At 39.0% G+C, this 26,185-nt stretch overlaps 3 protein-coding genes across 3 annotated transcripts in view; 2 read left to right on the top strand and 1 right to left on the bottom strand.

The window, feature by feature from the left end:
- Window positions 1-1,113, bottom strand: part of LOC137277761 (focadhesin-like) — a 482,967-nt gene extending 481,854 nt beyond the window's left edge. The window contains exon 1 of the mRNA XM_067809678.1: window positions 1,054-1,113. The gene's annotated coding sequence lies outside the window, so the exon portion shown is untranslated. The remainder of the gene's footprint in view (window positions 1-1,053) is intronic.
- LOC137277765 (G2/mitotic-specific cyclin-B-like) lies at window positions 891-7,558 on the top strand. Its single transcript, XM_067809687.1, has 9 exons — window positions 891-1,031; window positions 1,278-1,510; window positions 3,133-3,384; window positions 3,612-3,848; window positions 3,987-4,145; window positions 4,540-4,776; window positions 5,441-5,581; window positions 6,416-6,520; window positions 6,714-7,558. The coding sequence occupies exons 2-9, from the start codon at window positions 1,487-1,489 to the stop codon at window positions 6,819-6,821; spliced, it is 1,263 nt and encodes a 420-aa protein (XP_067665788.1). The 5' UTR covers window positions 891-1,031; window positions 1,278-1,486; the 3' UTR covers window positions 6,822-7,558.
- A 4,176-nt stretch (window positions 7,559-11,734) lies between these two features.
- On the top strand, window positions 11,735-25,779 carry LOC137277748 (WD repeat-containing protein 41-like). The gene is made up of 14 exons (XM_067809662.1): window positions 11,735-11,894; window positions 12,927-13,042; window positions 14,386-14,434; window positions 15,150-15,278; window positions 15,898-15,960; window positions 16,526-16,637; window positions 18,436-18,498; window positions 20,619-20,735; window positions 21,680-21,834; window positions 22,262-22,392; window positions 23,105-23,236; window positions 23,917-24,007; window positions 24,456-24,524; window positions 25,097-25,779. The coding sequence occupies exons 1-14, from the start codon at window positions 11,829-11,831 to the stop codon at window positions 25,169-25,171; spliced, it is 1,368 nt and encodes a 455-aa protein (XP_067665763.1). The 5' UTR covers window positions 11,735-11,828; the 3' UTR covers window positions 25,172-25,779.
- Window positions 25,780-26,185: the final 406 nt, after the last annotated feature.

Below are 26,185 nucleotides of genomic sequence, written 5' to 3'. Positions count from 1 at the left end.
TTGTATTGAATTTCAACAACCAGAACAGAGCGAACTTGCAGGGCTATTACCATTTACAGAAATGAAGTCATGTTCATTGATGCCTAACATACTTGTATTAGTGACATACATGAGGGGACTGTGTGGCTCACATATATATCTAATCGACTGAGCTTCCCCATCAACGATAAATCCTTACAGCATGTGGGCACAATGCATTCCTCACACATCAATCAACATAAATCCTTCACTGAAACTAATAATGGATATACTGCTTAGGACACTGATGAGTCAGAAACAGCCTTGAGCCTGAAATTGTGACAAAAATCAGTTCCATTTTAACCAAAACACACTTTTCTACATGTGAAATATCTTTATATTCATTTTATCCTGTTCACATAAACAGTTTATTAATTTTCAAATCAAAACAGTTTATTTCAGTTGCATCTTTGACATAATCTGATAATATTTTATTTGCAGTATTTGTGATTAACAGCAGAGACCATATAATAGTCTATTATATGGTCTCTGTTAACAGTTAAGCTTATTAATCACTAGGTCCCTTCACCACCCATCCATTCTGAAGAAGCTAAGAACACTTATTTCAATTACATATTCTCTATACGGATTGTTTTGTTTATATTGTCTTGTTTATATTGTTGAGTTAACAGTTACACATTTGTTGGGACAAATATATTCCCCTTTTTTTACATGAACATTTCAGTAGATATGTAAGTCGGAATTATTGATGAATTTCGTGTATCAAGATAGTCAGGGCCTGTCACACCTTGTCAGTTTGACACACTAGCTCCTTGCTCACAGGAACATCGAAAATTTACAATAAAAATGCTCAACAAACAGGATTCGATCTCGTTTATAAACGATCAGCTGATGACGTGCGACTGATAGGCACACACTTGAGGCCATGCTTGAACCTGCCCTACGCAATCTGCATATATGCTAATAAATAGGGAATGGTAACTAGACCGGTTGGGGAAAATGGGTCAGAAGCGATGCCCGTTTAGCTTTGGATTGGTCAGCCACCCACATAAGTAAGTAGGTACGAGGAGATACCTGTTGTGACATGCGTGGACTTACACGCGGGTTTGTTTTGATTCCGAAAGCGGAAGTCACTTGGAGCCGACTGTGGAATCCTGGTTGGTGTTATGTTTTTTACATAAAACGCTTCAAAAATAGATTTTTAAAATTATTTTGAAATAGCATCGATATCATATTGTTAATTATACCAATATATTTAACATTTGAAAGTTAACAAAAAGATGATATGTTTTCCTTAGTTACCATCAACAACTTTGACCAATCAGCAACTTGTTTGGGGCACCTTCGAACCAATCAGAGCCGAGCCGCTGCTATTTGAAACAAATTCACCCATCGATGGCTACATGTCAAGCAGGAGAGGGAATGTGGCAAGGGAACTATTGAGAAGAAACGATATTTCATGCCTGAATCCAGTCACTGTGCGACATATTCTTGAGAAACATACAACATGGCTTTAACAAGACCAGTATCGGTAATATTTTACTGTGGTGTATATATATTTTGTGCATTTACTGACATATTTTATTGGACATTCAACCGAGTCAGTGCGTGTACCGACCGGCTCAGTGGTTTGTTTACACTCGCGCTTGTGAGGTTTGAGGCGATTCATTTTCTGAAATCGGTCTTTTTCCTTTCCCAATTTTAATGTAAACGTGTAATGGTATGCAACGGTAACAGCAATTTCAGTTCTGACGATTTCATTTTGGAAATGTAGACCCAGTGATAACTTTCACATGACGACCCGGAGAGCGGAAAACACGTATGGGCTTGTTCATGCAATTTGTGGGAGTTTTCACTAGAGTTAACTACGGTGGACTTATGACTAGTCTGGGCTAATTCTTCAACAAAATAATTATATTGCACGCATTAAATGTGAACTTAACATGCTTTATAGGTATTTCCGACAATAAAACCATTGTTCTTCCAAAATGATACAAATGCTTCAAGCCTTATGAGACGATCAGGGGGGAAAACATTTTCCACCTTTCTTTGATAAATAAGCCTAAAGGAAACTGTAAAAGGATTCAATATTGTATAATAGAACAAACTTCTTGGATTAGTGCATATTACTAGCCTCATTTTTAGCACATATAGTTCACATTGTGGGGAGGATGAACCCATTTTGTCTTGTTAAAGATCTGATTTAGCATAAAGATTACAAAGTTTCATTAATTCGATCCCTGCACCACAAACAGTCTAAAGGGCTATGTTTTTCTCCGAAAAGCAGATAATTAGCTCAGTATAAATTTTGGGAGGGATGTCAAGTGTAAATACTTGCAGATGCCAACCCCTAATCAAATGAAAGCGGATTCATGCCATGCCAAAAGCAATTCTTGAGCCCTGAAGATGCGAGTTGAGGGGGGATCAGGACCCTTTTGATGGCAGGTGTCTGGAGGGGTCTTCCCTACAAAAATAGATTTTCTGCTGAAAATATGCATACTTAACCAGATGATACTGAACTCGAATGAACATATTCAAATGGCTATTTATTTATGGCTAAAAGTCTATCAAACATTCTAAATTTATAAACATATTGGTATTTTCTAAAAATCAGTTTTCTTAGACAAATCAGAGTAGGTTTTGTTTGAAAATTGGAGTAACACCTCCAAAATGGGAGTGGTTGGCATCTCTGTACTTGCATGGCATGACCTACCTTAACCATTAAAGAAATGCAGATCCCAGATCTTTGAAGTGGGAGACACAGCTGGCAAACCTGGCCAATTAGTGGTATTGAGATGCTTGTGAAAACTGCATTGTTGCCACTTTGGAATTGTGTTGGTATTATGCCACACATTTCCACTGTTTCCTTTTAGTTAACGCTTACCTGTAATGTAAATGACTCTTGTGCTAGGAAACATAACTTTTCAGTTATTTAATGTTGGTGAGGCACTTTTGTGTTCATGTCGTCAGTCATTAACATTTTATAGAGGACTGTGGGATAACCCAGTAGTTAAAATGTTCACTCGTGCAGAAGACCAAGGTTTGATTTCCCACGTGGGTACATTGTGTGAAACCCATTTCTGATGTACAACGTTTCTCACTTAAGTCACTCCCAGTGTTTGAATTGCTAAGCATGACTTGTTGATATTTCAGGCCAACATTGAAGGCAGTTTGAAGCTGGCACCATCGAGGGAGAACACAGATGCCATTATTGCCAGTAAGACAATGACCAGGGCGGCACATCGAGCAGCACTGGGTGACATTGGAAACAAAGTTTCCAAGATGACCATAGATGCCAGTAAGAAGCCAATCAAGAAGGAAATCATTCAAGCAGCCAAAGGAAGGACATTACAGAAAAATAAAGCAACATCGTCATTGAAATCAGCAGATATTGAAATTTACAGGGTAATTCTACTTTAAGTTTTTCTAGTACTTTTGGATTTTCATTGAATTATAAAGGAAATCATATGTTGACATCAGCATTTCTAGAGTTAATTCTTTACTTAATTAAATGCATGTGCCTTTGAAATTATACATTTGCATTTTCTTTACTACCAATTGTATAGTTTATTCACAGGAACTTGTAACCATGTTATTCTTGATAGTTTAGCTGATGTCTTTATTGTTTTTAGGACAAGGAACCTGCTGTGATTGTGGAAGTCCTCCCAACATTTAAGACTGAGCCCACACTGCCAGAATGCGAGCCTGTGTTATCTGCCCCCGCCCCTATGGACATAAGTGACGATAAGCCAGATGCCTTCAGTCGAGCACTACTCACAGTGGAAGACATTGATGCCAATGATAGGGATAACCCACAACTAGTCAGTGAATATGTCAACGATATCTACTCCTACATGAGAATATTGGAGGTAATTCTACATCTTTCATTTTGTAAAAAGAATTAATCAAAGATTTGTAACAGGTTAAGATAATCTTTCATGTTTTTTAACAAATGCACTTGTGTTTAGTTTCATTAGTTTAATTGTTTTAACATTTTCTTTTTACAGGCAAAATATTTTGTGAAACGAAACTATTTAGAAGGAAGAGAAGTTACTGGCAAGATGCGAGCTATACTGATTGACTGGTTGTGCCAAGTTCACCATCGCTTCCACTTACTGCAGGAAACTCTGTACCTCACAGTGTCCATCATAGACAGGTACCTTCAGGTGAGCAAGCATATTGTCTTTTTGTTTTTCATGCTTCACTGACTCCCTTAACACAACTATCAACCAGTTATCAACCAGTTATCAACATACTATTTTACAAATTACTGGTCAAGCAAGCTTCTCCCCTTACCACGCATGGGGCCTGGCATTCCTGCTGTCATATCGCAGGACACATTCATAGTTGTGATGTTGGAACAGTTTGGGTCTCTTCTGCAAAGCCTTTCAACCTAAATATGGCTCTCCTACACAAATCTAAGGATATGATAAGCCTGTATCTTGAAATCTTTTAATGAAACATGTCCCATTTTACACTTAATCTGTAGATTTATTTTGGGATCAGATTTACATAAAATTTTTCTCCGTATGATCCTCAATATCTTGGTGTTTTCATCAGGTGAAGCAAGTCAGCAAGAACAAACTACAGCTGGTCGGAGTCACAGCAATGTTAGTTGCTTCCAAGTACGAGGAGATGTATGCACCAGAGGTGGCTGACTTCGTTTACATCACAGACAATGCATATTCCAAAGCAGATATCCGGGACATGGAGCGAGATATCCTCCGCTCACTAGAATTCAGTTTTGGAAAGCCCCTCTGTCTTCACTTCCTCAGACGAAATTCCAAAGCGGGCCAGGTAATACTTGTAGCTTCAGTACTATCGGCAAACAATGATAGGTTGACCACTAACGTAATAAATGACCTCTACTACCATGTATGAATGCTGCCTATTGGTGCTTGCCATTTTGAGCAAACAGGGCACCTGGCCCCACCTTGTCTGTGATCAAGTGTAGTGCAATAGGTGAAATGAGCAGAATCAATTATATGATGTACTTAAACAAGCCTGCATTTGCTCCCCCTTTCACAAAACAAATGGGTTTGCTTAATGCCATGCATATTATCGTAAATGCATTCTCTGCACCATTCACTTGTCCTTGTTTGCCAGTATGTCAGATTACTTAAAATCTTTAGTTATTGATCTCAAATATGAGGGGAAAAAATACAATGCAAGTGATTGTGCACTTTCTGATATGAATATCATTACTTTTAGAGTAATTTTAAATTTTCAACAATCTTCCTTTTCAATTACCTTTTGCTTGTTTCAACCTTACTTTGGGTCAAAGATTTTCCCAACCAAAAATCAATTTATTTCAAAACTTGAAAATTAATGACGGTTGTCTCAAGCTTAGAAATGTTACTAGAATTAAATCATAGTATACTGTCATATCAGTGTATCATGAGACAAGCATGTGAACACTGTCAATGTTTTCTCTCAACGAATGTCATGTTTATTTGCCTAGGTTGATGCCATGAAGCACACACTGGCCAAATACTTGATGGAACTGACAATTGTAGAATATGACATGGTGCAATATCTTCCATCCCAAATAGCTGCAGCTGCCTTGTGCCTTTCTATGAAAGTTCTTGACAGTTCTCAGTGGGTAAGTAGTGTTGAATGGTCCCATTTGTTTAACCCAAAGAACTGTTTAGTAATTCTGTTGGATGATGGCCCTTATGAACCATGAACATTTTGAATTGGTCTTCAGCAAGCCATGTTTCTCATAAGAGGTGACTGGTGGAATCAGTTGGTCAAGCTAAGTCATTTGGCTAAAATGTCACCGCAGTGTTCACGAAAAGCGTCAGACACTGTAACAAATTAACAATAAGCTGGTGCTGTACGACCCACCGCCCCTTTGTTACTGTTTCACATTGAGTTTCACAGAAGTTGTCATGTGACACATCACACTTCACTATAAATTTTACATTTAATATTTTCAGTGCCAATTATAAGAAACGTTAAATCTGAAATATGTTTAAAAAGATTCAATTAGGAGATAAACATCATGTGTTGGCTAATTTCCGGGTGTTATTGAGTATTTGAAGCACGGGAATGCATTTGGAACCGACGGCGTCAGCCGGGAATAGTACGCAGTAAATAGTCTTGCAGTTTCCGGGAATCTAATACCATTTGATCATGTTTTTCAACCAATCAGATTACAGAACATTGACGTTTGGTTTACAATGAGTCATGTGACTCCTCAGTGGGTCAACCAGGCATCTGAAATGTGCAGGACCATTTACTTTGAAAACACCATTCATGAACAGTCGTATGAGTTATGTTCATCAATGCTTGTGTTAATCACTGGGTTGTCCAGACTACATACAGACTGCTGGAATATTGCTCGGTCAGCTTTAAAAGATACCGAATTGCTGACAAATATGAGGAATTTCAGTGACATTTGCCATAAATGGTAATTACTAATCCTTTATTTCAGAATGACACATTATCCCACTACAGCACATATTCAGAGAAAGATCTTCTTCCAATCCAGCAGAAATTAGCTCACTTGGTTGTGAAAGCTGAAAACAGTAAATTGACAGTGAGTACATACCATCTGTTCAGTTCCTGTCACATTCTAACAAAACCACCTGAAAGTCCACATTGATAAAGCCCTTCATAAACCTAAGCTTGTCATTTGAAGTCAGTTGCGTTTCTTTTGCTCCTCAGTATATCAGAATTGAGGAGTGCTTTTACCTGAGGCTGGTGTTAATCAGTTTGCTTTTCATTTGTAGGCTGTGAGGACGAAATACTCAAGTTCCAAGTTCATGAAAATTAGTACAGCAGCAGAATTGAAATGCCCAGCGCTTCTTGAATTGGCAGCAGCGGCTGCATCCAGTTAACACTGTCTCTGTACCTCAAGCGGGCTGTGATCATAGGGACAAGACTACTTTAATCATGTATCAATTGACAGATTCTTTGGACATTGAAATGTGGATTATAAGGCACTGTGAAAGGGTTCTGTGAATTCCTTTGGGTTATGGAAATGTTGCCATGTCTTTCAGCTGTGGATGTACACAAGACGGTCAATTGTCAGCTCTTTTGTTTCAGATCCTTTGCAAAATTGATGCATGCACTAATCATGATGCTTTTAAGTTGATTTGTCCATCTCTATGAAGTAAAATGTTTAAGATAAATTGCTTTTAACATGTCTTATTGTATCATGAGGTTCTAAGAACTGCAACATAATTTTCATGTTTTACTAGGAAAGGAACAATCACTGTAGAATTACTTTTACTTGTAACAGTTTTTAGCATTTACAATGTTCACAAATTGAATTATTTTTGCAAAGGTTTCCTGGATTAGTCGCAACTGCAGTCCGATTCATGACTCCTCTGCTGAAATCGTCCATATTTTGAACAACTCTAGAATTTTCTGCTTCTATCACTAAAACGTTTTTATCCAAGGTAAAGTCACACTACAAAGCCACATGTACTTGATTTTATCCACTGCCAATTACTAGAAAATGTTCAATCATGACTTTAATTTTAGTCTTTGGTTAAAGTCTGTGATTTTATCCATATTGACATGTATATTTTGTAAATAAACTTTATGGAATAAACTTATTTATTGTGTTAAATTACTGAAGATTGTTAAAATGTTTACATATCAAACTCTTTACAATGTATCTCAAACACTGATTTATGTAGGCCACCTGAATATTCATAGGGCACTGTAGGGTATGCTTTCATCCACTGTATTGTGCCCTTTATGTATATACCAGTGGTATACATTCATTGTTTCTGTCTTGCACAAGGTGAATTTTCCTGCATAAACAATTGCATAATTGACTAGCATTATAACAGTGCACCAGACATTCATGCTGATAAATTGGGTTACATGAATATTGTGATTGGAGGTGATGGCCCATTTCATTAGTTTGATATGTATCATTAGAAGGTGGTTTCAACAACTGCAGTAAAGAGTTAGTTATCAATGGGGCTGAAAGTTGAGACAACCTGGACAAAAGGGGCTAGGCACTTTGGACATAGCCTGACAGATTGGGGACAAGGCATTAACAGATTTCATAACCCACTAAAGATGGTGCCTTTAAAAGTGAATAATGGGCTCGGGTGGCCTGACTTGAGTTTGCATGTCATTTTATCATCCATAACTGTTTCACTGGAGATACTGTTTGTGCCAGTAGATTTTCAACAATGCACTGACATTTGACCTACAGTGCTACAACTTCAAAAATAATCTCACGGTGGAACATTGTTCCTATTCAAGTCTTGTGGTAGTACCCTGTACATTTTCTTTTCAACTTCAGTGTTTATGATAAACAGGACTTTGTCCACGTTTTCTGGTATCAAATGTATCCTTGGCATGCCTTGGCTATTTGTAACTTTCACAAGCCCTGGTGATATTTACCAAAAGACACTCAAGTTAGATTCTCCAACATTGTACCCAACATCTACCCATATGTCGATTCGTCCCAACCTTTGACAAGGTCAACGCTATCCCATGCTGTCTAACAACCTTTGTCTTCGGCAGTGTCGGCAGTAGCATCAGTATCTACTGTGATCAATCAACGTTCAGTCTTCAACATCTCGAATGGATGGGTGCAGGAGGCGTCGGTTATTTCACGACAGGCATCCTCCATGGTGGTGTGGTAAAAGCATATGTCCAGAGAACGGAAATTCGTGGGTTCCATCCTCTGTCGTGTCGTACCAAAAATGTTACAATATGTTACTTGAAGGTCCCTGTTTGACCATCGGCATTAATGGGTACAACAAGGACTGGTCAACTCTGAGTCACTACGTGTCTGAGTTAGGTATTCATGCATAACTGTGGCAGGGTATGTCTGTAAACTGGCACTATACAACCAGCTTAATCAATGCTTTATTGCACAAAAGGCCATATTTAAAACGTTGCATGTATATGTCAGGATAGAGATATGCATGGGTTGAACAGAAATATAATTCAATGAACAAAATGTTTGGCGTAATAACAAAGAATGTTGTGTTCATATAAGGCAATGTGAAATTGGGTAGTATGATTTCTGCAAAATAAAAGCTTCAAGTCATGTGTGGATATAGAATGTAGATATAACCGTGGCAGGGTGTCAGTGAGCTGGCCCTATACAACCAGCTTTACCTGTGCTTGTGCAAGCAGCCACACCTACACAGGCATGCACGTAGACATGGGCGAAGTACATGTAATCCTTAGTACGACATTAGTCTCATTTCACCACGCCTATAATCCCTGTAGAGTTATGCATGTGTTCCGCCAGTCAGTAATGTTCTTGATCAACTTTCACGTTGTTTTAACAGACAGCTCGTCTTCAAACAGCACATATATGTGGCCCCGATTTCTCGAAACACATTTTGTTGTTTCGAGAAATCGGGGCATGGACTTCCAGAAACCAAGGGCTATTTGCCATTACATCTTTTCTGTTAATCATTTCTTGACCCCAAATTGTATGATCTTAACGTTTTGTGTATAAACGTTGCGTTTATTATTGCTGTTTTGAAAGACAAAGCGATAGTTCTGGAATTCCACATTATAGTATCATACAAGAAGTCATCAATATCGTCCACAAGGGCCCATCATGAATGTCTACAAGTTATGATTATGTGAAATGTTTTGCCGTGTATACAGCAGAGGGGCAATACCACCAGCATCAGTTGAAGCCAACCTTGTTGCCAAAGAAACATACAAAAATATTTTAATCAGAATTCCAAAACTACCTTGTACGAAATCTGGTGAAGAAACAATGAACGGTTTAAAAGTTCTGCTCTGGAAAAGAACACTACACCGATTTGAGTATAAGTCAACCTACTTGCCATGGAAACGCCAAAAATATGTCATTCAGAATTCCAAAACTACCAAAAAGGCACCAATTCAACTCCACACCTATATATGTGCCACGTTAGGTGAAGAACATTCTCGATATCTCCAGGTATACGTTCCGATAAGTCGCCACTATACCCTGGATGCATCTACGGCTCGGCCCGAAAATTTTATTACCCCCCATGGGAGATGTTGGCGACACCACTGTCTGTGTTGTTGCCGATGCCGACATGTAAACACGTGTCCTCGCAAAGGTCGTCTGGAACGAATACCAACCTCACGCAAGCGGTTTCTCACAGTCTGATCAGAAATTCTTCTGGGTCCTGGCACTACCGATGTTGTGGAGGATGCTGTGGCGAACCTGTTCCACAGGTGATAATACAGGAAAAGAAAATGACCACTGTTAAAAAAATGACAATGAAAAAAAATCAATGTAAATTTATTAGGTGGGTATTGAGATCACAAGAATACAACTGAACAAAGTATTTAATGCTCGTGGACGCGAGGAGTCCAAATGAAGGGTAGGCACGATGTCAGAAACTCTCTGTAATGGGTATATGGTATACCCACAGCGAGAACAGCAGTGCATCGCCGACGTACAATAAACTCAAATCAATAGTGAACTCAAACAAGGTAGACAATTTGAGTTTGGTGGATAGGTTAATTAAATTTCTATCGGCCTTTTATTTTAAAACTACAGTTGAGTTACAATTCAGCTGTTTCGTTTTGTCAAACTCAGTTTGAAATTTGAGTAAAAATTTAGGTTTGCTTCGAGCATTGGGGCCCTGAAATGGTTGGAGCAGTGATCACAGCTGGAACCTGTAGCGAAGATGGGTCAATTCGAGCAGAAATTCTGATTCGTACAGAAACAGATCTGCAAGGAGGGGCCACAGGTGGAGGTCATGGGGGCCACAGGTGCAGGTCACGGGAATGCCTACTTCTTGCCTGAATGTTTCCCCCGACATTTCACACAGATATCATCAGCGAGGAAGTCCAACATTTCACATTTTGTTTTCTGAGGAAACTTCAGATGACATTTGCCTTATTTTTTTTACAAATCGTACCGAAACTCTGACGATAAATTTGCAATTATATCTGTGTTCACCACGTCATCAACACAAGTTCCACATGGCCCAAGAAATGAAGTTATTAATTAAGTTTGTGATAATTGATTAAAGCTGAAGAATCATCGTTTGTGAGTTAACATCTGTGTCATGATCATGACGGGTGAAGACGTCGGGCCCTATGTTTCTCCGCAACCTGCTCATGCTGTTGATCACTGGATTGTCTGGTCCAGACTCGATTGTTTACAGAAACAATCTTAAACTTACAGAGGCCTTGCTCGAGTTGTTGAAGTCTCGAGATGTTTATGATGCAAACGAGTGCAAACAGTAAAACCCCTTTGGCTTACTCTTATGTTTACAATGTCGATAAACATCATGTGTTCGCCAATTTCTGGGTGACATCATCAGTTCCAAATGTATTCCCGTGATTCAAATACTCAATAACACCCGGAAATTGGCCAACACATGATGTTTATCTCCTAATTGAAATCTAATGAAAAATAATTTTGATGATAACTAGAACCTCATCCTCGGGTCTACTGTTATCAGTTATATCAACACTCGTTTATAAAAGTAAAAATAAAAATTGGTAACTTTATCAACTCGTGTTGATATGATTGATGTCAGTACAGACACATGGGAGAGATTCTCTATATCTCAATGTTTTGATTCATATTCTGCGTGTTTCAGCTGCACTTAATTTTCAGGCATTTCCGTTCTTTTACTACTGCATACATACGGATGCCATTCTTTTAGTTGACATGGAGTAAAGGTATTGAAAATCCTTTTTCCTGCTCATTCAGCCCAACAGTCGGAGCCTCATGTAACTATATTCTGAGCAGGGCGATTGAATTTTCTTGATGCTACACGCTCCAAGTGGGGGATTTCCTTAGCCTCGTTTTAGTTTGTGACGTCAAAAACAAGGAAACACCTCGCGAAGGTCCCTGCCTGCTCCCGACAGCTGATATACCCACAGTCCTGCTCTGCATCAATATGTCAGTGTTACAGCGACTGTGGGCATCGCATCCTAAAGAAAAGGAAAAACCTGATGAAAAGCAGGTGAGGGAAATGTTGCTGTTTTGAGCAGCAGTGTACATTTAGATCTAGCCGGCTTACCCAGATCTACTCCTGCATCCAGACCCACCCCCATTTACCTGGCTGCAGATCTATATTGTATGGTACTGAACTCTCACGTGTCTGCTGTTGTAAGGACCCCGGAAGTGGTGATGTGATTTACACGAGCAACAGGACGCCATCAAAAGCATACCTACATCCTCAGTGTGATCAGTAATTCATTATAATAATTTGAATGTATTGTGAACAGATCCAAGTAAGGAATGATGTGATAATTTGTCTTGATTGCTCCCCGTCAGAGCCGCCGGAAAGAGTTCCGCCCATACCCTGCTCCTTTTACATAGTAAATTTGCTCCTTCCCAAGTGTAATATTTCAACACTGACATAAGTTTATTGATTGTTTTTTTTATATCTGTTCTAGTTTGTTGAGACTGGTGAAGGTCTGGGATAGAATAGCTTGCCATAATAGGTGACCATGCTTGCCATAAGAGGCGACCAACGGGATCGGGTGGTCAAGCTTGCTGACTTCGTTAACGCGTCATCAGTTCTCAATTGTACAGATCGATGCTCATAATTTTGATCACTTGCATGGTCCAGACTCGATTATTTACAGACCACTGCCATATGGCTGGAATATTGTTGAGTGAGGGGTAAAACTAAACTTACTCACTCTAGTATATTGAATGTATGTTTAAAGTAAGGTGTGCATTTCAGGTTGTAATTTCGATTTTTGATTGGGGTGGGGGTACAGGTGGAATTCTTACTGTATTGACCTACGCAGTCGGGATATGATGACGTGTCAACCATGTCAGTGGGTTTGGCAGCCCGATCCCATTCACTTGCCTCTTTCGACAAGCATGGGTTGCTGAAGACCATTTCTAACCAGGAACTTCATTGGTCACAATTTAAGGAAGTAAACATTATGCTGCATGCTTATCTGTTACTTTGTCAGTTCATTACAGTCAGCTCATATTGTGTAGTTCAGATAAGGTTTTCATGTTTTGGGATGTGTTTCAGTCTGCTGAGGTGGAGGAGATAAGGGATGACCAGCCACACAACCCTTACTCTGAGATCCTTGTATTACATCAGCACACAGACATTGTCCGCACATTGCTTAAGATTGATCACAAAAGGTGTGTTTTTAATGTTGTGGTATTATTGGTAATCACAACGGTTGTGGATTTTCACACTCTTCATTAAGCAAGTGATCAAGGGAAGGAATATGGAAGTTGTCATCCATATGTTTTATTGCATGTTCTGAGATTCTTTGTTGAATGATCAAAGGTGCCAGCAATCACAAGAACCCGATATTGCACTGTAGGTTAAACATAGACCATAATATGGTCTTTGTTAAAGCTACAGTGCGATATCGGGTTCCTGTGCCAGCAATACACTTTTTGCATTGCATCACACTGTATCAACATCACTACGTCACACCAGTCTGCCCTATTGTTATCATATGTACCTTTGGTAGCTGATTTTGTGATGCATGTCAGTTGTCATTGCCAAGTTCAGTCTCCTGCAGCACAAATGACTCTGTAGCACTCTGTTTTTGGGTTTGCAATTGGTTCATTCTTCTAGCATCTGGGGTGGAAATATTACATTCAACTTTTGACTGAAACAATTTATCAGCTTGACTCACAGTTAAAAGTGACATGGCAGCATTTGCTAACCTAGCCTATGTCCACAATTCCATGGCTTCGCATTTGATTAAAATATTAAGAAGATATCTAACCCAAAAGGAAACCATCTTCAATCTGTTATTGAGTTGTTTTCTTGGTAACATGTGTCCTAACATATGGGAGCAGGCATGTCAATAGAACAGCAAGTCAGGTCTCCCTGTAGTGAGTATTCATGATATGAGAACCATTGTCCTACATGCATTACCCTTGCCATAAACTGCAGAGTAAATGGGATTCCTACCTACCATTTTTATGACTCTTCCTTTGAAATAACACATTACTATGATGGAAATGCAGCTAACATCAGCACATTTTATTTTTGTCATGACTCTTTGCCTGAGATTTGTGTGGATCGTTTCACCATTCCCCATTGCCATTAATGGTTGTCTCTGGTGTTTAGTAGGTTATGATATTCTAATGAAGTGGCCTAATGTATGAAATGTTTGAACTCACTGATTTGTTTCAGTGGGTATCAGTCTACTATGGCAGTGTCGATTGTTCATCATGATATAACTGGGATATTGCCAGTTGTGGTTTTATATGAACGTCTTAAGCCCAATCTGAACACATTGGCTACGTTTAAAATTAAGAATTCTTAGGGGTAAGAACATTTCGAGAATCTGTGTTAAATCATGGGAAAACATTTTCACACCATATGGTATATATATGGTTGTTCTACATGCACCCCTGTCTTCTTAGAGACCTGCATATACTCTCACACTTGAGAAGGATATTGATCTGATATTTCTGTCATTCATACTGCATGCATTTTCTATACATTTCCATTCTGTCAGGTGTGCATCTGCAGGGGATGATGGGAAGGTGATCATATGGGACATACAGGTGAGATTCACGCGAACAGTCGAATAATATATATTATGTGTATGGTGTCTGACATGGGTTAAGATCCCGACTTTTATTGACTAGTCAGAATATTGGAATCATGCTGACACATAAGACAGTTCAGCATTATTTTTGTCTGTTGAAGTAAGTATTGACACAATAAAAAGTGTTTTTATTGATGACTCAATGTGACATGTAACCCTTCAGAAGTTATTATTTTTCATGTTGTGAACCAAGCATGTTTCTGTTTTGTCAAAAAAGGTGTTTCTGGATCTGTAGTAAAATGAGAAAACTGATGAAGATGGGATTTGTATCCTGTTAAAAATTCATCATTACATTCCTGATGGACAGTATATTTCTTACCTGTTGATTTACTGAAGATCTGATAATTACCATCATGGGACACGTTGTTTCTGCATCATAAACTGACTTTCCAGAGAGATTCTCCAGGAGGATAATGAGTGAGCTTAGTTTTACACTGCACTGAACAATATTCCAGATATATGACGGTGGTCTGTAAAAAATTGAGCCTGGAGCATACAATCCAGTGGTCAACATCATGAGCATCACTGTACAATCAGCAACTGATAACATGTGTCAACGAAGTCAGCAAGTCTGACCACCTGATCATGTTAGTTGCCTTTCATGACAAGCATTGGTTACTAAAGGCCAATATTCTAACCACGAGGATAATGCAGTACCATATGTGCTTCAGATTGGCAGGAAACTTCAAGTCCTGAGTGGTCACTCACACCGTATCACATGTATGTTGCTGTTGATGCCTCAGCGAGACTTCTCAGACGATTGGTTGCTTCTGACTGGGTCATCCGATAAACAGATCAGGGTCAGACAAACATTTGTTGTTTAACATGTCTATTCATCCATACTGTACATGGCCTTGGCAATGTTTTCTTTTGAATAGTTTACAGTTTCCACCAGCTCTAAAGACGATGAAAAGTGAAAAAATGTTCTGAATAGCATAGAATGTTTTTGTTTGTCAAATGTAAATCAAGGTGTTCACCACCGATATCATTGTTCATTTGTCTTGATAACAGTAATGATATATTTAACACCAAAACAAGTAACTTAACAGGGTACACATATCAACGTCTTCAGATAACAGTTACTGCTTGAAGATGAAAAATGTTGACAAGTAATCATCTTGTACAAGTTTGGTCATTGTGTGGCTTGAAATGTAATGTGAGATTAGAGGCAATAGCCAGATCCCCATATATATACAAGCACAAAATTCTGGAAAATTCTAAATAGTCTAAGTCAGATGATTCTGGAATAAGCTCATATCATTCTGTCTAATTCTAGTACCCCATTGCCCTTTCTTAACTACAGGTACCATGTATAATCATAGACACATTCTTCCACAGTGTCTAACACTGCTTAACAGGATGAGAAAGGTGTGTTGCTCATCTTGTGTAATTTATGACCTGCATGACTTGTACCTTCAGATATGGAACATTGACACTGGAACCTGTCAACACATCATCACCGAACATAACAGCTCAGTCAAGGTGAGACACAGTCAGCTACCCATGAATTTCCAGGTTGGTCTTCAGTAACCCATTCTTGTCATAATACTCACTGGATTGGATGGCCTAGCTCGCTGTCTTGGTTGACATGTCATTGGATCCCAATTACATGGATTGATGCTCATGCTGTTGATCACTGGACTGGCTTGGAGAGACCCTATTATTAACATGTGATTGGAATATGACTGAGTACAGCATTAAACAAACAAACAAACAAACAAGCCAGACGAGAGGCCAGGGCCTGGATTTTTAAAGTTCTCTTAGCGCTAGCATAGTCTTATTTTCCATACATTAATGTTAACTTATGACTACTTTGTGCTAAGAGAACCTCGAAAATCTAGGTCCTGGGGTATAGTCCAGGGTAGGCATTGACAGAAGTAGTATTTGCAAGCAATTGTAGCAAGACGGGAGTTGGGAAGATCTGAGATCTTGTGTGGAGACTGTAGCTGTCTGTATGAGTCTGTATCCAGTGTCTGGTGGTGATTGAGGATGGGGAGAGAACCTGTCTGTGTAGAGATTGTAGATGTCTATATGTGTCTGTATTCAGTGTCTGGTGATGATGGGGGATGGGGAGATCTTCTGTGGGGGAGGAGAGCACCTGTCTGTGTGGAGGCATGATGGGAAACTCCTGCACATGGTACATCGCAAGGATCAGGAGGGTGAGTCCCACTCTCTTTTCACCCATCTGTTTGTTTTCTTATGCGCAATGTCAGTCAGAAATGTCTGCTATATATATACATGTAACTGCCAGTAATACTGTGCAAGGATACATATATTGCTTCCATTTAAAAGATTCAAGTTCTCAACAACCATAACAAAAATTAGTCTAAAAACCTTTTTTGGCTAATAACGGGGCTGTAGCACCCAGTCTAAGTAAACTTAGTCTAAGTATTATTCGTTATACTCCTCTATGAAGTCTAACAACCCAAATGGGAGGTGGCATCAGGTAACCTTTACGATTGACCAATCAGAAGTTTCTCAAATCACAAAAGTGGACATTCACACATACCTTTTGAACTTTTACCTCAAAAAGGTTTGTATCCGAATGATTCCGAATGCTATTTTCTGTACAATCACTTCTGGGTAATGCACTGGGAGCACGCTACAACACTGTCAACAGTGTGTACAGAATTGCTGAAAATAGCATTTTTTGTCAATACTGAAGGATGTCAGCTTTCGGAAATATTAGCTAGTGGTAACCATGTCATCAGAAAGCCATATGAGTATATACTGCAGGTCAAATATGCTACTAAGAAACAGAAACGCATAGCCCCAAATTGTTATCAGTTTATACTCCTAGGGTTCAGTAATACAGGGCAGTCATGAAGAAAACCTGAATGAACATTAACAGTCAACTGCTGCAAGAAACTGTACGTCACAAGTGACAAGTGTTCCAAGGTCTAGGTTGCAGAGCAGTCTGTATCTTGTGTGGCCACCATTAGCATCAATAGTGTCCCATAGCCTTTACCAGATTCTGGATGAAGTGCCTGGGAATGAATTGGTACCCTTTCCTCAAGGCCACAAACAGAGCAGGTAGCGTCTGTGGCTGAGGGTCACGCTGTCGCACATGACGATCCAATTCGTCCCACAAATGTTCAATAGGGTTAAGATCCGGTGATCGCGAGGGCCAATCAAGAACCTGGACGTTGTTCTGGGCAAGGAAATCCCTGGTTATTCTTGCTGTGAGCGGCCGAGCGTTATCATGCTGAAAAAAATGACGTCTGTGGCTGAGGGTCACGCTGTTGCACATGGCGATCCAATTTGTCCCAGAAATGTTCAATAAAGTCTGAAGACGGGAGATGTTGGCGACACCACTGTCTGTGTTGTTGCCGATGTTGATGCGCAAAGATATGAAGTGTCTGCTGGTGCTGTTCCCTCAGCTGTTTGCCACCCCATGGCTTGAAGAGTGAAAATAGAGCAATGTTACTTGATATTTTCTTAAATAACTATTTCCGTGATCGATCATAAAATGTAAGATGTCAGATCCTGTTGGGTACAGATGTTTCAGGATCATGTGTCTTATTTATATTTTGTGCACTCATCCCTATTTCATGTTATTTAATCATTCATCATTCTCATGTAAACACAAATGGACTGAATCAGAATTTGGTATGTGAAGTAGCCATGTATGTTTCAATGCAGTTTGATTCCCAACATGTACACCAAGTGAAATTCATCATCCTGGAATTTCACAAATGGTTAGCAAAACAATGCTATATTAAATTTCAAGCTTTCATGCAGTGGAGATTGATAAGAGTGTTTATGATATTTGTTGCGATAATTGTTTTAAAAGTCATGACAATACTTGACTGCCATTGCACTTAAGTAAAGAAAACATTGAGTAAATACCAAGATAAGAGTCATGGTAACACATGGAATTCGATGATCCATCAGAAAAATTACATATGTTTTTTCACTGTTTTGTTTTGCTGGTCTTAGTGTGATGTATGTATTCAGATATCTCCCTGATGATTGTGGTGAAGACGGATCACATTGTCACAGCTGCTGACAAGCAACTGGGTGAGGACGGGATGTATTTTAGCTTGAGACACTTACATCACATCTCTCTGAGGGTCAAGGTCAAAACTGTTTTTTGCCAACTCATGCTAGCTACCTAAAAGATTTGGTGACTTATCATATCCCAGATGCTCAGACAACTTCAACATTTTATTTGTTATGTGATAATAATAGAAAGAATTGATCCTTTATTTAAAGGTCACATGCAACCAAAAAATCAAACATTATTAAAACACATTTATCACTTATTCATGACATATAATATACATTGCTGTTTAAAAAACGAATAAACAAAATTATAAGCGTACAATCACGATTCAAAAGTGCAATATTTTGTACTTGGGCTTACTTCCCTCGAAACAAAGCCTGCGGGAGACCGAACCCAGTCATACCGGGTGGATATGCACTCAAGTGTAACGACGGTTTCCGATTGGCTGTTTCATTTGCTGATATGCTGAGGGTTCATTGTGTGTACAGAAAGATGATCTGTTTGATGGGCATTTTAGAAGTATAGCCAGTAACAAGAAAGTAAGATTCTGTATGGATAACAACTTCTTTTTGTGTACTTGATGCGTCGTTTCAGTGTGGATTCATATACTGTTGTCAAACAAAATCATATACACTAAAAGAAGTCGTTATCCATGAAGAATGTACAGAGAGATGTTGGGTTTGGAAAATACATGTTCTCTGAATTTGCGCTCGATCCAATTAAAAATCATGTCAGTAGAGATGGTCAACTACTGCGTGGCTGGAATCTGTCATTCGTCCAAGTACAAAGCAGGACTTGAAACTGACAAGAGTTTCCACCAGTTTCCGTCACATCCAGTCATCCGAAAAAAATGAATGTAGTATGTTTGCAACCCACAGACATAAAAACATGTCATGTGTATCACACGTGCCTAATTACATAATGTGGCAGACACGCGACTCGGGTGTACGAGTCATAAATCAACTTATTTTCTTTATGTCGTATAGTCTGATAGATGTTAAGTTCAAATTGCACGTGGTCAATGATTGAAGCTGTGTATTGCATATTGTCTTTAGCAGACAGGCAGGCAGACATATAGGTGTGAATAAACCAGACACTGAGCTTTCTCTGTGACAAAGACTGCTTACCACAATCAACAAGTTGTTTTTACGTAACGAGAAAATTATTTAATTGTTTGTGTACACAACCAAGATTAGACTACTGCTCACAACCTCAGACGCTGGGCATGTCTACTGTTTCGAGCTCCGCGAACCTATTCACTGCGCATGCGTCACTGGCGCAGCGGAGCACAGCTGTTGAAACCAGTTTTCCCCCCAGCGCTGGGGGGAATTTAGTGAAACGTTTGAACTCCGATTTCGCGGGCTTTTTTTTCATCGCGTTTTTTTCAACTTTATAGGTTGAATTGGCATTTTTTATGATTTGTTTCGGTAAATGCATACCGAAAGGTACCAGAATCCGCAAAGTTGTGTTTTACGTTGCATGTGACCTTTATATAAAAATCAGCTGTAATGCTGACTGCAGCATGAATTATTGCTTGTGATGTCAAAAACATTTTTGTGTGGTTCAGGCATGTTTCTGGAATGTAGCTGAATAGTACTAGACACTGTGTTATGCATCCTCGATATGTCCAGGATATACATGTTGATAACTCTCCACCATACCCTGGATGCTTCTACCTCTCAGCTTGATGAATTTATTATCTCCCTTGGCTGGCATTTTATCCATTCAGGTGTCTACGCTGGGAAGTTGAGTGAACCAATCACAACTCACTTTTGCTTTTTAAGTTATCTAAACAATTAAACTTGGCAACACAAATGATGCTGAGGTACTATGAAAGAGGTAGCAGGAGTTCTTGCATATTTTTTAAAAGGTTCGAACTTGTCAGTTTGTCTGTATGATTTCCCCAAAATCTGAGTTGAACTGCGAACAAATCTTCGCAGCTGCAGCTGCTATCAGGCTTGGTTTTAATGACTATTTAGCTGATTGGCTACTGTGAGAATGTGGAGCCAGGAGGTGCATCCAGGGTATAGTAGAAAGTTATTGGAATGAATACCTAGGCAATATTGAGGATGTGTGTCATGGTGGCTACCCTATTGTAGCAATGGGTGACTCGGTGGTAAACTACCTGTTGTAGTGGTGTACTCCGTGGTGAACCCAATGACTGGTGGGGAGCCAGATGACAAGGAGATCTCCCTTGTGAAGAAGCTGCCATCACACCGAGAGGCCATCCACAGCCTCATCAGCATTTCTGGTATGACAGCTTACTGCAGAGTTAGCCTACCTTGTTTCATAACACAATAATAACAGCAGCACTTGTGAGATCATTAATGGTACAATTTTAGCACCAATAAATACTGAGGTAGACTTGAAGTATTCAGAGTCCTTGTATATGATTCACAGAGACTTAAGTCTAGTGAAGTTGTTTTTGTTATTTGTAAACAAAGACTTATTAGAGTGAGCTATTTTAGCGGCTGTGAGAAATATTCCAGCAATATCATGACAAGGGATACCAGAAATGGACTTCACACATTGTACCCACATGGGAAAATGGGAAATAGAACATGAGCCTTTGGCATGAGGGTGGTGGGGTAGTCTAGTGGTTAAAGTGTTTGCGCATCATGCTGAAGACCTGGGTTCGATTCCCTACATTGGCAAAATGTATGAAGTCCATTTCTTTGTGTCCCCTGCCATGATATTGCTGGAATATTGCTAAAATTGGCATAAAATCAAACCTACTCATTCACTCACCTTTGGCACGATGAACGCATTAACGCTTGACTTATTAGAAGTAAATTGGCCATGTTCATTGTTGTGCCATTAGAATAACTTTTTACAAGCACAAGCAGGAGATTTCTATACATATACAACTTCTTTACTGTCATTTACTTCTAATGGACACTCAAAAAAAAAGTTATTTACCTATACCAGGGGTCATTTGGACCTTCCACGGATTTCTTCAATGGACTTGCTAAACCACAAAAATCATTTTCTTTCTCCAAGTGATGTTCCTTTAATCTTTTTGTTAATAAATACAAAACAAAGTCTTTGAGCAGCATTTTGAATTGTTATGCATAAAGTCAAACATTCAAGGATGCCAACATTGTGTTTCTTAAAATAAATAAGGTGACTTCTATACATTCTTGCCTTTATACCAGGATAGCTGGTGTGACTGATAGCGTAGCGTTTTGATTCCAGAGTCCTGCTTTGCTAGCGGATCTATAGATGGGACAATTATTTTGTGGACATCACAGAACTTTCTGCCTGCCAAGACCTTCAACACTGTGTCGGAGTATGTGGGAGACAAACATCTTTATCCATACAGCATCCAGAGCATGTTCTGTGTGCAGGAGGTCAGAGCTCTTTCTTACACTTTCCATTCTCACTGAAACTCATGACAGAAAATTAAAATATGGCAGTGCGGCAGAGTTCTTTTTCAGGATGATTATTTTTCTTCTCATAGCAGTGAAAGGCACATTGGAGCTTGATTGAGAATATTTATAAGAATATTGTAATAGCATGTTTCACAAAAGTGTAACCATTAGAACTTCACATCCCTTTTTTTCAAATGATCACTTTTGGATTTCAAGGTTGGCTTTAAATACACAAGGCGGAAAAGGTTGAATAACCTTGTATCAGATTTGCACCAAATAATTTAACCATAGTCATTATCTTGCCTTGGAACAAATCGTGTTTTTTCGAGTGATTCATGTTAAATACAGATAGTAAATCTCCACTAAGATCTTCCGATCCGTTCTTTACATGATATTGTCCTTGCAGAGATACCTGTTTGCTGCAATGGGCTCCGGGTTCTGTATGTTTGATGTGAGTGTTGGTAAGGAGAGAGTGGCTGTGAGGAAGCTGGCTGCTCACTACTCCAAGATTCTTCATATTGGACTAGCTTGTGATGGGTCAGTTGGATAAACATGAAGTGCCTGAGCGTAAATTCGAATAGATGGAATACAAGACATTTGTTAGGGGTGTTCAACTTCTTTATTACTTACAGTATTTCTGGGTTAATACTTGCCCCTTCAGCAGGTGATCTAAATGCCTGTCCAACATTTGAATAGATCAATGTTTACATAAATGTTCATAGGGGAATTGCCTGTATTATTACCTGAGGAAATTTTGCAGCCTGACATGTGTTTCTCTCTTGACAAATGCAGGATCCAAAAACACTGTTTAATCCTGACAGTACAGTGTCCAGAATTTGAGATTTCCAGATCAATTAATGATTGGTATGGAGAATGTATGCATATGGGAAGATTTTCCCATCAGTGAGTCAGTTTTGTGGTAAATGTGTCTACCTGAACCTCTCTTCCCAAGCTCACTGTGTGATTCTGACACCCTGGCACCCTCTGCCATGAAAAGTGGCTTGAATGTTACATTCAGTGAATAATTCCACTAGCTTCCCAGACAAGGGTCCTTTTCTACTGATCTTATAATCGTTGTAAGCTTATGTATAATTATGGGAAATACTATCAATTTAATGCCAAGATTTTGATGTTGCACATGGCCCAAAACATGTACATTTATGGAAAATATGATCTTCATTTGAAAACCGATATGTCCAAACCTGACGCTGAATGGTTCCCTGTATTACCTTACACATGATTCGCTCAGGGCATTTTTGGTGACATCTTCGGAGGATGGGTCAATTCGGCTATGGGGCAGAGCACCAGCCAGTGAGGACTACGATTCTGCCCATGATTACCTGAATCTGTTGTTGCCCATGGAAAGGTTCACTGGTCTAAGGTACCACTTTCTCTATTATCAACAGAGAGAATACTAAACTATGTCCTTGTAATACCATATTTATGAAACGAGTCAATGGTTCACTATCTAACGAAAGAAAACGAGTTAGATACCGATACCATTCATTTATGAAACGAGTGAGTGGTTCGATATCTAATGAGTGAAAGGAAGTTAGATACCGATACCATTCACTCGTTTCATAAATATGATAGTTTAGTATGTTAGTATTTTATTTATTACTCACCCAACACTGGCAAAATAATATCGTGCAGAGTACTGCTTTCCTAAGAATTCAACAAGTGTAATGACACTCGGCTTTCCACGAGTCATTCAGTGTCTAATACTACAGTGACAGAGGTATTAGCATCGTGACGTCATAACTTTGACGTCATACAGTCATGACGAGAAAAACAATAAAAATACAATTTCCAATGAAAGTAATATTCCTTCTAAATACTCAAAGTATTGTACTTTTGGCAATTTATGAAGTGGATATGGGTCAAAAACAACTGAAAAACTATTTTCTTGTGAGTTTACATTTCTAGCCAATATAAATATGAGGATTTTATTTTTAGAGTGGGGAAAATTATTTATTTATTTTTTCTTATTTTTGAAAAAATATGGAGAGTGGATCCGTAAAACATAATTGGTCTGGCCTAATGGCCATTGCTTCCTTGCAGTGGAGAGCAGCTGAAGCAAGTGAACTTCGCTGAACACACACTAGATGTTTCACTACTGGGAGAGTGTGTGGCCCACTCCGGGTCTGTCCAGGTAACCATAGCAACATCAGGTGTTTAACTGACTAGTATGAGATATTCTGTGATTCTTCAAAGGCATTTCGAAGTTTAGAGTAATACAGGACAAATGTTATGGATATCAACTTCTTGAGTTTATTTTACGATGTTTCGGGGCTTATCAAATAAACTGAAGAAGTTTATCCATAAAATTTGTCCTGTAAAACATGAACTAAGTGTACATATAATATTATACTTGACAAAAAGAGGGATTTTATGTAAATTTTGAAATTATGAATAATGATGTATTTATTCACTGACATACTGATAAAATATCAGTCACAAAAATACCAATATCCCTAACTTATTTTGTCCAGTATATATAGTTAAACAAGAGGGATATCTTCAGTGTGCGTACATTTTGAATGGAGGCATTTTCGTTGTATATTTGTTGTGGTTAGCACAGAATCGTTTTCTGATTGCAGACATTTGTGGACTTTGACCATGAAGGGTTGGTGTCCTGTGGCACCGATGGGTTGGTTATTGTCTGGAAGGTGAGGGTTACTTGGGTTTGGTGTATTTGCTTGATATGTTGACAGTTCAGAACAATAAACAACTCGCATATCTCTGCCTAACATGTGGTGTGATTTCTCTATTCATGGTAACAATTATATGCTGGAAAAGCAGTTAGAGTGCTGCCTGGTTTGTTTAACACTGCACTCAGAAATTTTCCAGTTATAAAACAGCAGTCTATAAATATTTGAATCTGGACCAGAGGAGTCAGTGATTTGCATCATGAGCATCAATCGACACATTTAAGATATGATGACGTGTCAACCTCTTGTTAGTTGCGCATTACAACAAATGTGGGTTCCCATAGTCCAAATATTACCTGGAAGAACATTATACTCTGACTGAAATTCAGAGGTTTCAAATATAATTTACAAGCCTCTTGTAGAAACTAAATATTTAATGGCTGGTAAACAGCCTTTGAAAGTGCTGTCACCAGAAACTGATATTCACATAGCCCATGTTTTGGTTTTGCTTCAAAATCTAGATGCACTGACATGAGGAGACGAGTTTATCATACAATTCAACCTGACTGTTTTTTTATGCAATATTTCAGAATGCTGAGCTCCAGAAAGTGAGAAGGAACCAGAAAGTGCGTGAGATTCTCCTGTCGGTAGATGGCATTGTGTGAGCTGATGCTGGGGAGAGACCAGGATGTGCAATTGTGGACTGTGACCTCTACAGACTCAAGGACACCTTGACCAAGGACTGATGCATGAAGAATTTGCAAATACACTGTCATTCTGTGTGAAGCATTTCTGTGGACATGTTGACATGGCCTGATTCATCTTCATGTGTCATGCAACCAGTGAAGGTCCAGGGTAGAACAGGTCTTCAGCAACCCATGCTTGCCATAAGAGGCGACTAACAAGACTAGGTGGCCAGGCTTGCTGACTTGGTCGAATCATGTCATCTTGTTTCCAACTGCGCAAATCGATGTTCATGCTATTGATGACTTCATTTTCATGGTCCAGACTTGAGTATTTACAAACCCCTACCATATTATTGGAATATTGTTGAGTTTGGCGCATAACTGAACTCACTCATGCTGTAAGGGAGAAGGTTTTGGCCTGGAACCTTGACTCTGCTGACTCACTCTAGGTTCACTGGTGATGTGTTCTCTCATGGTGAGATGTACTCGAGTACTCAGGTATTCAGGTAAAGCACTTATGTCTTACACATTCCACTTACTGATAATACTCAAAAGAAAAAGAAGAAATAAATATCCTACTAACATTTTGTTTGTGTTGTGTTTGGATGTCAGTGGAACCTACTGCTTCTAACACTGACAATCACCTGAAAGTTCTGAAATTCAGAACCTGGAGTATTTGATATACTTTGATATACTATGGCTGCTTTGGAAATAAACATGGTGATGAGTAGTCACAAGTTTTCTTAAAAGCTGAAATAATGTGCAGATGTGGAAAGGGATCTGTCATAAATTTCAAGACAGACCCCAATACTTTCAACCAGTTGTTATTGCTAAGTAAAAAAAAAAAGTACCATATGTGTTCATACAATGAATGAAATTGTAGGGCAGCAAGATGGATGTACGAGGGGAAATAAAAATGTAGTGAGCCTCACCATATTCTCGATGTCCAGTGTTTGTAAAGTTTTCCACTTTAACAAGCAATGGTAGTTTCAA

This window comes from Haliotis asinina, chromosome 3 (genome assembly GCF_037392515.1).
Source record: "Haliotis asinina isolate JCU_RB_2024 chromosome 3, JCU_Hal_asi_v2, whole genome shotgun sequence".
Classification (NCBI taxonomy): Eukaryota; Metazoa; Mollusca; class Gastropoda; order Lepetellida; family Haliotidae; genus Haliotis; species Haliotis asinina.
Note: the sequence above shows the minus strand (reverse complement) of the source record. Positions and strands in the feature narration are given on the sequence as shown.

Excerpts from the sequence above, each read along its gene's own strand:
- LOC137277765 (XM_067809687.1), top strand. The coding sequence starts at position 1,487 with ATGGCTTTAACAAGACCAGTATCG. Across the intron at positions 1,511-3,132 it reads CTTTAACAAGACCAGTATCG|GCCAACATTGAAGGCAGTTT; the intron begins GTAATATTTTAC and ends TTGATATTTCAG. Across the intron at positions 4,146-4,539 it reads TCATAGACAGGTACCTTCAG|GTGAAGCAAGTCAGCAAGAA; the intron begins GTGAGCAAGCAT and ends TGTTTTCATCAG.
- LOC137277748 (XM_067809662.1), top strand. The coding sequence starts at position 11,829 with ATGTCAGTGTTACAGCGACTGTGGGCATCGCATCCTAAAGAAAAGGAA. Across the intron at positions 13,043-14,385 it reads CTTAAGATTGATCACAAAAG|GTGTGCATCTGCAGGGGATG; the intron begins GTGTGTTTTTAA and ends CCATTCTGTCAG. Across the intron at positions 18,499-20,618 it reads AGCTGCTGACAAGCAACTGG|TGGTGTACTCCGTGGTGAAC; the intron begins GTGAGGACGGGA and ends TACCTGTTGTAG.